General features: G+C 37.2%; 1 protein-coding gene across 1 annotated transcript in view; it reads left to right on the top strand.

Moving 5' to 3' along the window:
• acad11 (acyl-CoA dehydrogenase family, member 11) overlaps nucleotides 1–12,507 on the top strand; it is a 559,410-nt gene that overhangs the window by 115,232 nt on the left and 431,671 nt on the right. The window contains 1 exon segment of the mRNA XM_039754106.1: nucleotides 9,560–9,637. Within this exon segment, the coding sequence (XP_039610040.1) occupies nucleotides 9,560–9,637 (78 nt within the window).

The raw sequence follows: 12,507 nt of genomic DNA, 5'->3' as shown, positions 1-12,507 counted from the left end.
TTTTTAACTTCTTAATATTTGTTAATAATAGCAATGATAATAATAATGCATTTTATTTATATAGTGCCTTTCCCATTGGTAATTTATGAGTGATTAATTCTTTTTGAACTTCAGTAAAATATTTGAATTGATTCATAAGCATGAACTTATTGATTCAGCAGTGTACAGCAGAAGTACTGTAGGCACAAGCCTAAAGCGCATGTGCAAGTAACACCTATGTGATTCATGATTCTTGTTCACTTATCTTAATTCTTTTAGTCTGAGTTGAATTATTGCTTGCAAATTAAAACTGCTACTGATTTTTGTCATTCATCATATAACTGTAATGCAGTAAAAATGTATATACTGTATGTTTATTTTGTTCAATTTGGTGCTGGAATTGTTTTAAACAATATATAAACATAATATTAAACTAATACGGTTATGGCTTTCTTACCATATACAAATAAGTCACACAAAATTGAACCTTTGGGTATGTATCATTCATTGATTGATTTGAGTTTGAACTGATTCATTACCCAAAGTGAATCATTATCTGAGAATGAGATACAATCGTTCATCTGATTCATGAACTGAATCATTGCTGAGAGGGAGCCACATAATTTTTTTTTTACTTTAACATGCTCATGCTTTATGTTTTCAAACAGGAAAATTTGTATGGTTTGAATTATCATCATTTTTATAATTATAATTAAATAATTTATACATAATTATATATTACAGTGAACCCTCGCTATATCGCGCTTCGACTTTCACGGCTTCACTCAATCGCGGATTTTAAATGTAAGCATATCTAAATATATATCACAGATTTTTCGCTGGTTCGTGGATTTCTGCGGACAATGGGTCTTTTAATTTATGCTACATGCTTCCTCAGTGGGTTTGCCCGGTTGATTTCATACAAGGGATGCTATTGGCAGATGGCTGAGAAGCTACCCAATCAGAGCACGTATTACATATTAAATAAAACTCCTCAATGATATACGTTGTGCTTCCCACGTGGTGCTTGATTGTTTGTTCTCTGTCTCTCTCACTCTTTCTGCCTGATGGACGGGGTGTGAGCAGAGGGGCTGTTTGCCTAGGGGATACGGATGCTCCTCTAAAAAATGGCGCTTTATCGCGGTGCTTCAGCATACTTAAAAGCAAATATTGATTTTTTGATTGTTTGCTTTTCTCTCGCGCTCTCTCTCTGACATTCTCTGCTCCTGACACGCATTCTTTGAAGAGGAGGATATGTTTGCATTCTTTTAATTGTGAGAAAGAACTGTCATCTCTGTCTTGTCATGGAGCACAGTTTAAACTTTTGACTAAAGGGTGTTATTTCATGTCTAGAGGGCTCTAATAATGTTAACAGTGTGGGAGAGTTTATAACGGCTTAAAATATATAAAAATAAGCATACAAACATATGGTTTCTACTTCGCGGATTTTCATCTATAGCAGGGGGTTCTGGAACACAAACCCCGCGATCGAAGAGGGATTACTGTATATGGTTAATCCAAAGGGAACATCACTTCTGCCCTCAAAAACTTAATGTCTCTAGTTAAGGCATCATTTGTGGTCAGCTTTCTTCAGAACAGGCCACATGCCTGTTTCAATATGGCTGCCGAGCTGTGCTCTCCATTGTGTTGTCCTTTCAGTTCATCAGTTTTGTGAGAGAGAGAGAGATGTTCCTTCATCAGATGTTAGTAAGAGAGAGAGAGTGAGGTTAACCAAGCACATTTTATAGATGTTCTGTCCAACCCCTACAGCCAATAGGGCGTTTCTGATACAAGCCAATTCCAAACAGCCATACTTCAGGCCAATGGGGAAATAGAACATCTTAACACCTGCCATCCCCCAAAATCATTTGCTGAGGTAAAGCAGTTAGGCAACCTGGCTTTGTGTGGGGGATGAGAGAGAGACTCTAGCAGAGAAACATTTGTTTCAAGCACTTCCCCCAACTCTTTTGTAAAATTCACTTTCCTGGCTTAGTTTTGCCTAAATTACACATAAAGACATACAAAATATTTATCAACGGCTGTAAATGTTCTTTTGTGGCAGTCCATTCCACAATTATTAGAGAAACATTGTGAGGACCTGGGTGTAGATGATGCAGGGGAAAGACTTTTCCCCGATAAGTAATATTGAGACTTAAGTAAGAAGACAAAATTTGAAGAACTTGTCAAAGTTGCTGAGGCAGTTGTGATTGTGTTTAAACCACTAAGCAATATCAGGTGTATTTACAGATATTGTGCAGTAAATGCTATGATTAGGAACGGTGATGTATTAGTGGAATACTGACGAAAAAATTGTTGAAGACAAGGATCCTACTCATGAATGATGCATGTATAAATTAAAAAATGCAGAACTCTATGTTGCTATCTCAGTACTTAATGATGTTCTAGCTGAACTGGCAGACTTATGCAAAGTTCTACAAAGAAGTGTGCTTCTGACTGCTAATGCTGTTCATTTTTCCAGAGCAAAAATCAAAAAACATAGGTCACAGTATCTTGGAAACATGCTTCATTTCCAGTGATTATTTCTCTTCATTTCAGTTTCCAGTTAAAAAAAGTCAATAGTCACTTTTATTCAGGGGACATGTGGCCAAATGGACAATTGATTTCCAGATAAGGAATGTTTCTCTATACTCGCAAGTTTGGCATTTTTTTTTGTTTGGATTTGAGCAAATCAACAGGCTTGTCATCAAATACTGTGTTCTGTTGAAAAACTGTAATTCTGTTGAAAATGATCATTGTAACCATTATCTAGGGTTCAAGATACCGATTAAGAAAAAATTTGAAACTAAAATTGTAAAGACATTGTCGGATATGGTTACATTTACTAAAAACAAGGGTCATTTCAAGGTGTTGTTTTCACTTTTGGCACATTCTTGGCCTCAAGTGCTGACTGTGAAAGAGTATTTAGTCTAATGAAGAATATCAAAGCATCATCTAGAATTTGTTTATACTCTGAGCATTTGGAACACATAATGAGAATTAAACTCTTTTCAAATTCTGAACAGACTGTTAACGTTCATAGAGTTTATAACTTTTAAATGTAACAGTAAGAAGAGAAACTGAATATTTAATAAAATTTTGAGTAAAGATAAACTTTTTTATTAAAAAATTGCTATCAGTTCAGTTAAATATTTTGACATTTAACATTAATTTTGCAACACAGTAAATAGTATTTTTGATGATTTTTGTGCTATTTACAGAAGTGTATTGTGTGGAGATTTAGCCCCGAACACAGACAGACAGGCACCTGATGTCCCAAAACACACACGTTTATTGCAGCCTCCTGTACAAAGCTCCAAACACTGCACAAATCAGCACACAGTCCTCTCCTTTCTCTTTCTTCTTCTCTGTCGCCCTCACTCCTCCTCTCACAAGCTCTGTCTTGTTCCTCTCGACTCCAGCTTGTCTAATGGAGTGAAGGGGCCCCTTTTATACTGCCCTGGATGTGCTCCAGGTGCTTCCAGATGATCTTCTTATGGCACTTCCTGGTGTGGCGGAAGTGCTGCATGAGCACCCGGAAACTCTGCAGGTGTGCCTGGAATCTCTTCTGGCAGCACTTCTGGTTATGGCGGAAGTGCTGCAGTCCAGGGCTACATAATCCTCCTGGTGCCCCCTGGCGGTGGCCACAGGGCCCAACGGGGATGATCTTCTAAGTTCTGATCCCGTGGCCCCCATGCAGACCAAGGAGGCTGCCCTCTCGTCGCCCAGCAGAGGTATTGTCCTTCTCCCGGTCCTTCAAGGTGTCCGCCCCAACTACTACTACTAGCACTCAAAAATGGTTGGTTTTTAGAAATTTTTGCTCACACTAAAAAAAATGTGCACACAGCAGGCCACTCCTTATAGGGATCATTACCTCTCAATAAGTGACTGCTTTATAATTTGTAGCAACAGACAAAGAAAGAAGGGGTCACCAAAAGGAAGGTCCTCGGCCAAGTGTTAACATTTTCAGTGTCGGACACTTAGTTTTTATAAGCTACACATTCATCTAGCTTACTAAATAAAAAGCTATTTCATTTTTGAGTGTCTTTGAAATCATACCTGTCCTCATCCTAGTCTGAGCACAAAATTGAACAAATTATTTATAACTTGTTTTATAGTTTATAATGACAATATTAAACATTTTCAGGCAAAGCTTTCTAGATTTTAACCACAAAGAAAGCTAGTAAGGTTTTCAAAATAATACACTGTATTTAATTTTCTTGTAATCCTTATGGTGATTATTGAAACATGGTATTTACAGCTTTTAAGGAAATTTTTACAAGTGTAAAATTATTAGGGCGGCACAGTGGTAGAGCTGCTGCCTTGCAGTAAGGAGACCTGGGTTCGCTTCCCTGGACCTCCCTGTGTGGAGTTTGCATGTTCTCCCCGTGTCTGAGTGGGTTTCCTCTGGGTACTCTGGTTTCCTCCCACAGTCCAAAGACATGCAGGTTAGGTGCATTGGCGATTCTACATTGTCCCTAGTGTGTGTGTGTGTGTGTGTGCATGTGCGTGTGCCCTGCGGTAGGCTGGCGCCCTGCCTGGGGTTTATTTCCTGCTTTGTGCCCTGTTTGGCTGGGATTGGCTCCAGCAGATCCCCGTGACTCTGTAGTTAGAATATAGTGGGTTGGATAATGGATGGATGGAAAATTATTAACAGTTCTTCGTATCTTCTTTTTCACTTATACTTTTGAAAGTGACATTCTGTACCTCATGTGACATTAAGTAACATTAGTTCATGTTCTAAGTTATTCTTTTGTGCATGCAACCTGAAGTTTGAGGTCTGAGATAGTTGTAAGTTTGTAACCAGGATATAAGGAAGTGTATCATCATCTTGAGCTTTTGGTTACAGACTCATTTTGCAACATTTTGGTTTCTTTTGTTCTACAGGCGTTTTTTTAATTTAAACTCTTTCTTTCCCTATTGTGTTTTCTTGCTCTTTGCTTATGTTATGACAATGATTTTGAAGCCACTGGTTTTGTCTGTTTGCCATTGCCCCTAATATCACTTTGCCCTTCTTGTTGTAACCACTGTTTCTTTCTAAATAAATCTTTATTGCCTAATAAGAAAAAGAAGGGAGGGTCAGTTCATTCTCCCAAATGGGTTTCAAGTGGAGGGCTTAACCTGATTTGAAGAATAATATATATTGGTAAAGGTAATGGTGGTTTAGTTCAGATAGCCTTCAGTGGTTTGACTGAGTTGCTTATTTATTAAGTGTAGTTATTTTGTTAAATATTCTTTTTAATATTAAGTATTTTTCAGACCCTTCAAAAAAAACATTTTGAATTTTTATTATTTCTGTCCCTTTAAGAATGAAAATACCATATTTAAGTTTATTGTCATGTTTAAGTAAATTTTTTTTTACTAGTATTTGCAACCATCATGCCCTATATTGTCACTGTCTCATGCAATTATACTCAATAATGTTGGACCTTACCTTGAAATCTCTGGATAAACACACAATGTTTGGAAAACTGCCATAGTATCTTTCAGTTGTTTTTTATGGTCAGTATTCGGATTTGCCTCTTTGGTATAAATGTATACAATATCTTGACTTAAAAGCATAAAAATATAAACTATTAAAATGAACTTCAGAGATAGTATTTATATACCAATAAATTGTAAAGTAAATTGGAAAGTGTTCATTCAATAGATGCTCATGTACATTTCTATTTATCTTCAAACACCCAGTAAATAATTGACACATTTCTTTAAATATATGTGTGGCAGGGAGTCATTTTAAGCATATATATAATTCAGTTAAGCATGGCAGAGTGATGTTGTGTTAGTATTGTAAGATGAAAAAATCCAAATGGACTTGAACCAAAAGTCATTATTAGATATTTAAAAAGTATTTAAAACCTTAATATTGATTTATTTAGTAAGAACAAGGTTCTTGCCTTGTTTTAATGCAAAGTTTGGATGCCTACCCAAGTGTGCTGTCATCTTTTATACAATAGCAGTGCCATTTCTCTCTATATAAAAAAAAATCCTAGAATGGAAAATGAAGGTGACGATACGTGATCATTCTCAGAAGTTCTCGGAAGACATTTAAAAGACCCACGAGACAAAAAAGACTGGCCACGGAGCGTCTCGCGGGGACCGTAAGCATGAGACTTGGTGCCAAGAGATTTTCCCAGGGCAGTCTCGCGGGGACGTGGAACATAAGATTCTTGCAAGACACGCCCTTCTTATCAAATAAGAGCACGGACAGCCAGCAAAACATTCAGTCATGTAAGTCACGGGGCACACACAGATCCTGTGCTATCAGCAAGAAAGAGCAGCCCGGAGAAAAGAGACCCAAGGTGCAATACATATGCAGAGAAAGGTACAGAATATGAAAGCAGTAAAATTCGAAAGTATTGTAGCGTCCCAGCCAAGCTGAAGCATTTTTTGTTTTAAGTGACTGTTAGGTCCGATTGAAGGAGGGCAGAGTACAGAACGAAAGACTAATAGCTGGGTGCTGATTGATGAGTTAAGGGGGAGGTGAGACCCGTGGGAGGAGGGGTTGGAGAGGGTGCTAGAAAGTTGTGTTTGGGGTTATGCAGTCGGCGATTGTTAAAGTAGAACTTTTGTGACACTTTATTACGTCAGTCGCTACAGTATCAAAAAAAAGATAGTACAGATCGCATTGACACAAACAACAGAAAACTCGTTTAAGTCAGAGAATTTCAAAAACGAGGTTTAACTCACATGCATCTATTGGTTACTTTGCAAAAAATAATTAACTGCTGATGATGTGGATCATTTTATCTGTGCCGAAATTACAAACAGAGAAACCTATCCTAAATTATGGTACAAAGTCATTAAACACAAGTCTCACAGACCTAATTTAAAAGGTTCAGCATATTGGGACACGAAAGATTCCAAATATTGTTTTTACAGAAGTTCTGAAATAAAAGTGAAGCTAATGAAATAGCAACAATTCAAAGAAAAAAAAATCTTACAAGTGTGTATCTGGAAAACCAAACACGGGGGTTGGTGAGCGAAGCCCCCTAGTTTACATTAATTTAAATGACTAGCAAAGTGTGAAACAATGCTTAAAATGGTGACACCTACAGAACAATGTTACACACACTGCCAATGTGCTGATTTCACGAAAACAGCACCAAAATGAATGCAAATAAAAAAAAAGTCACACAAAAGCATACAAAAATGAGACAATACAGCATTTAATTAATTTCTGAGAGAGCTACCCTCCTAATGTGTAGACTTCAAATGGGCACATTTGGTGTTGCCTTAAAAATCGAGGAGCATAAACATCTTTGTCTAGGATTCAAAATCTATCTTCACATCCTAACCCTTAAAATATATAGGTTACTAGCAAAATACCCACGCTTTGCAGAGGAGAAGTATTGTGTTAAAGAAGTTATGAAAAAGAAAAGGAAACATTTTAAAAATAACGTAACATGATTGTCAATGTAATTGTTTTGTGACTGTTATGAGTGTTGCTGTCATCAAGGATTTGATTATTATTTCTTTCAATCAGGTTCGTATTTGGAGGACGTGTTGTGTTGAAGTTACATTCCGTGTTTGTCAACTGTTGTAAAGATAACAGGTTTCATTCATCGAAGTGTTCACTACCCAAATCGGTACTCGTGAATCTAAGATGTTTAACAGGCATTCCCGGTATTAAGTTCAGTTCACGTGAGCTGCTTGAAGTACATGCATCGAAAGTTCTCAGCTGCGCTTGTGCTATCTCGTGCAATCTTGCGATGTCCACGGCTTTATTTAATGTTAGCTCAGACCCGGCACTTAAAAGTTTCTCTCACACTTTCGCTGAGTTTGTGCCAAACACTATTCTATCCCTGACCATCTCATCTTCGTTTGCATAAGCACAGTCCTTTACCAGAAATTTTAACTCCATTACAAAGTGATCAAAAGTCTTGTTTATACCCTGCGTCTTCTCATTAAACTTGTATCTCACGAATATCTCGTGCGATCTTGAGATTTCCACATCTTTATTTAATGTTAGCTCAGACCCGGCACTTAAAAGTTTCTCTCGCACTTTTGCTGAGTTTGTACCAAACACTATTCTATCCCTGACCATCTCATCTTCGTTTGCACTGTCTTCCTTTAGCTGGAAATTTACTTTTTCCACCGTTTGCTTTGTTTCCTTAGTAGCTGCACTTATGAATATGCTTGTATGCGTCACTCGCTTCATATACTTTTGCTGCCTTCTCAATTGTGTAATGCATTTTTTGTTCAGCGCTCTTTGGAGCTCTTGCTTGTTCTCTGCGTACTGCGTTCACAGTAAGTTCATGTGAGCCGCTCGGAGTATGTGCATCGAAGGTTCTCAGCTGTGCTTGTGTTATCTCGTGCGATCTTGCGATGTCCACTTTATTAAATGTTAGCTCAGACTCAGCACTTAAAAGTTTCTCTCGCACATTTGCTGAGTTTGTGCCAAACACTATTCTATCCCTGACCATCGCATCTTCATTTGCATAAGCACAGTCCTTCACCAGCAATTTTAACTCCGTTACAAAGTGATCAAAAGTCTTGTTTATATCTTGCGTCTTCTCACTAAACTTGTATCTCGCGAATATCGTATTCGTGTTAGGCATGACAAACGCCTCGTAGCGGCAGCGAGTCTATTGTATTGCTGCTGACAGACAGCCTTATATGGGCAGGCATTCAATTACGTGGGAGGCGTGCGTATGGGGGGTGCAATATAGGCAGGCAGCCAACTACGTGGGAGGTGTGATGATGGGTAAAGCAACTCCCCCTCACACGGCGACCGAGCTGTAGGCTATGGCCGTATATATGTACGTAAGTAGGATTCAGTTTATGACCGTTACGTGTAGAATTTTGTAAGGAATTAGCCTGCCAAATTTCAGCCTTCTACCTACACGGGAAGTTGGAGAATTAGTGATGAGTGAGTGAGTGAGTCAGTCAGTGAGGGCTTTGCCTTTTATTAGTATAGATTTTACTCAAGAACCTATTTACCATATGTCCAAAATATTTTCATTTTCAGTTTCATATTCCTCTTCCTATTCCATGAAAATAGGAGGTGGGGAACTGGCTGGATGAAAATATGTACTACTCTAGACTAGTTTCAAATTAGATATATGAAACTTTAAAATGTGCCAGGAGGGTAAATTTCTAATTTTTAAAATTTTTTTTTTTAATCTTTTAATTATCTTTTTATTATGGTATGAATTATACTATAATTATAGTATAAAATCTGCTATATCCTAATACCAGAATGTGGGCCGAAACCTTCATGCAGATGTCTTGAATTGTGATCCATACCTTCTGTTCAACTTTAACTATGAGGATTTTTTTTTCTGTTTAGAAAAAATATTTAGGAGATGCTCTGTGTCATTAAAATGTACTAGGCTTTGTATGAAATATCTTTAACTCTCAATAAATGCCTTATCACACTGGAAAGTATAAAAGAAGATGCTGTCTAATGGTGAAATAAGATGTTTATGTAAATATAGCCATTTTTTTCTACACCTTGATTATTTAACTGTTACAGTCTAGATAGCATCCTGATTTTAAACTTGTGTACAATGATACAATGTAGCAGAACAGGTTGGTGTAATTTATCCATGTTTTTTTATAATGTTATGTTGTTTTTCAGGAGGTGCTGGAATATTATGAGAAATATGAAAATTCACCAATGAGATGGAAAAAGCCTGAGGTGATTCAGAAACTTAAGGCAAGTTACAGTAGCACTTATGGTCATTGGTAGAATTTTAGACTTATGATCATTGGTAGAATTTTAGATTAAGTTTTAGCAGCTATCTAGATGGTAATTCTGTTTCCATGATTTTTTTATTCTAGTGAATCCATTGATTTATCAGGTGGTGATTTGCATCTTCAAAAATATATCAGTCCCCTATAAGTTCTAAATACAGTGTTCTTTTAACATCAGCTTTACTTTCTTTATCTATATACAAAGTATTTTTATCAGATTATAATAAAATGTTTCCACATTGGCTAGTGCTGTTCCTTACAGTAAGTAGTAATAAAACTACCAAAATTCTGTAGTTTAAACATGGTGGAAACATATGATTGTCTTATCAGCGTGCAACTGACAGCAACATCTCAGACTTGCATTGTCCCATGCAGTGGTACCATAACAGTAACACTTAATAGTGCACTATTCTAACCAATGATTTAGAGATTTATATACAGGGAAGAGTCATGGCAGTTATTCATTTGCATAGTTATCCAAGATTGTACAATTTAATTTCTTTCTGATTGATTTTATACTTCCAGGAATTAAATAATTTTACTATTTTGCAGTAATTTTTTAGCTTTTTAAGGATTCTGATGGTGATAATCATCAACATCGCCATTTTGTTTCTGTTGTTATGAAGGCATGTGTTGGTATGGTCATTTCTGAAATCGTAGTGTCTGAACTATGTTTTCTAAAAGAAAAGGAATCTTTGACAAAAGAAAACTAATTTCTTAGGGTTCATTGATCCTGCCTCTCTGGTTAGGTATGGTTTTAGAACCCTGCTCTGATCATTTGTATATCTATGGCACACAATCTCATAATACATATTGAATATTTTCTATCTATGTCCGCGTCCCCACGATCCACCTTTGATTGTGAATGGCTTGGTGAAGCTTCTCTTCTTTTATGTTTAGATTTTCACTTCAGTACTCCTTTTTGGAGGCATTGTGTGCATTCTATGTTATAAAACCTTACATAAATTATTGAAATGTAGCACACTCAAAACATTAAGTAAAATTATGAAAGAAGAAGTGTTGTCAGGGAGAGTTTGCATCAAGCTTCCATGCCCAACATCTGGATGTGACTAGTAACATGACTCTAATACTTTGCTCTCAAGAACAGCTGCAAAAATCACTTGAATAAATATGTAAGCCCTTAGGCACTGCTATACCATTTTCATAGTTATTTCCTGCCAGATTTTTTTGTTGCTGTTTAAATCAAGTACAGTATTTGATTTTTTTGTGTTAAACATATCTATAATATAATAGAAAGTGTCTACAATCAATGTGAGAATAATACAAATTCTTCCATGGATTATGGATTACAGTCTTTGTGGCAACTTTCTTTACTGCTTGGGTTTAGCCATTTACTCACATTTCAATAAAACTGTACACGTCCATATCTTGTCTAGTTATAGTTCTCCACTGAAGGTGAGTTGGATAATCTCCATTCATTGCACAGTGCAAAGATATGCACTGTTTTCCTGGGAAGGGGTTAAGATGAATGTGAATGCATACTGATTTTAACTTTTATAGTACAAGTGTATTGTCACATGTAGAAAATACAGTGAAATTCAGACTTGCTTATTTGACCTACATGCAACACATCACCATTCTCAAGCACAATATCAGCAAGTATTCCTTTAAAAAACTGATTCCAAAAGGGTTTATATGTTTACTGTTGTAGAATGGGATTTTACCCTTTACCTCACCCTTACTCTTTACCTCACAATACTGCTCATTGATACCTCTAAGTGACCAGGCTAAATTATAGAAGCGATGTTAAAAGGACCTTAGGAGCAATTTTAGGTAAAGGCATAACCCTGCGACTTGTCACAATGCTTCCAGTGAAACTTTTGGTGGATGTGTTCTCCATTTTAACAATTATTACTTCATTCTAATGGAGAATGAAGAAGAATAGTGTTAGACATTTCCTTTTAATCTATACTAATACTCACTCACTCACTCACTCATTCTCCAACTTCCTGTGTAGGTAGAAGGCTGATATTTGGCAGGCTCATTCCTTTCAGCTTACTTACAAAAGATGGGCAGGATTCATTTTGAAATTCTACGCGTAATGGTCATAACTGGAACCTATTTTTCTCCATATACTGTAATGGACTTTAGCTCGATGGCCGTGGGGGGCGGAGCTGCATGTAACATCATCACGCCTCCCACGTAATCACATGAACTGACTGTGAACGCAGTACATAGAAAATAAGGAAGAGCTCCCAAAGAGCACTGAAGAAAAACGTATACAAGCTTATTCATACGTGCAGCTACTGCGGAAACAAAGCACGGTGTAAACTGTAAGTTTAAATTAAGTTTATGGACACGCTCCCGCTGCCGTTTGTCATGCCTTCGTCGAATACTTTATTCATGAGATACAAGTTTAATGAGAAGACACGAGGTATAAATGAGACTTTGGATCACTTTGTAATGGAGTTAAAATTGCTGTAGCGAGAAACTTGTAAGTGCCAGGTCTTAGCTAACATTAAATAAAGCCGTGGACATCGCAACATCACACAAGAGAGCAGCTCACGTGAACTGACTGAACGCAGTACGAGTGATCACTTCCATGCATCAAACCTGTTCAAAAAACGCATTACACAATTGACAAGGTAGGAAAAGAATATGCTCCGAGCTGAGCTCCACAGCTAACGCGGTCTTGTGGTAGCAACTTCGTCACGCTGCCGCCAAATACTCACAGAAAAATCCACAAGTTAATACACACGCTGTCTCTAGAGTTTCTCCACACTCAATGTATTCCTCACACCCCTGTTATACCCTCTGATCTCCCATTTCAATTCAGATGCCTCCAATTTCCAGTAAGGCTCTGCTGCATGA

This window comes from Polypterus senegalus, chromosome 5, assembly GCF_016835505.1.
Source record: "Polypterus senegalus isolate Bchr_013 chromosome 5, ASM1683550v1, whole genome shotgun sequence".
NCBI lineage: Eukaryota > Metazoa > Chordata > Cladistia > Polypteriformes > Polypteridae > Polypterus > Polypterus senegalus.
Note: the sequence above shows the minus strand (reverse complement) of the source record. Positions and strands in the feature narration are given on the sequence as shown.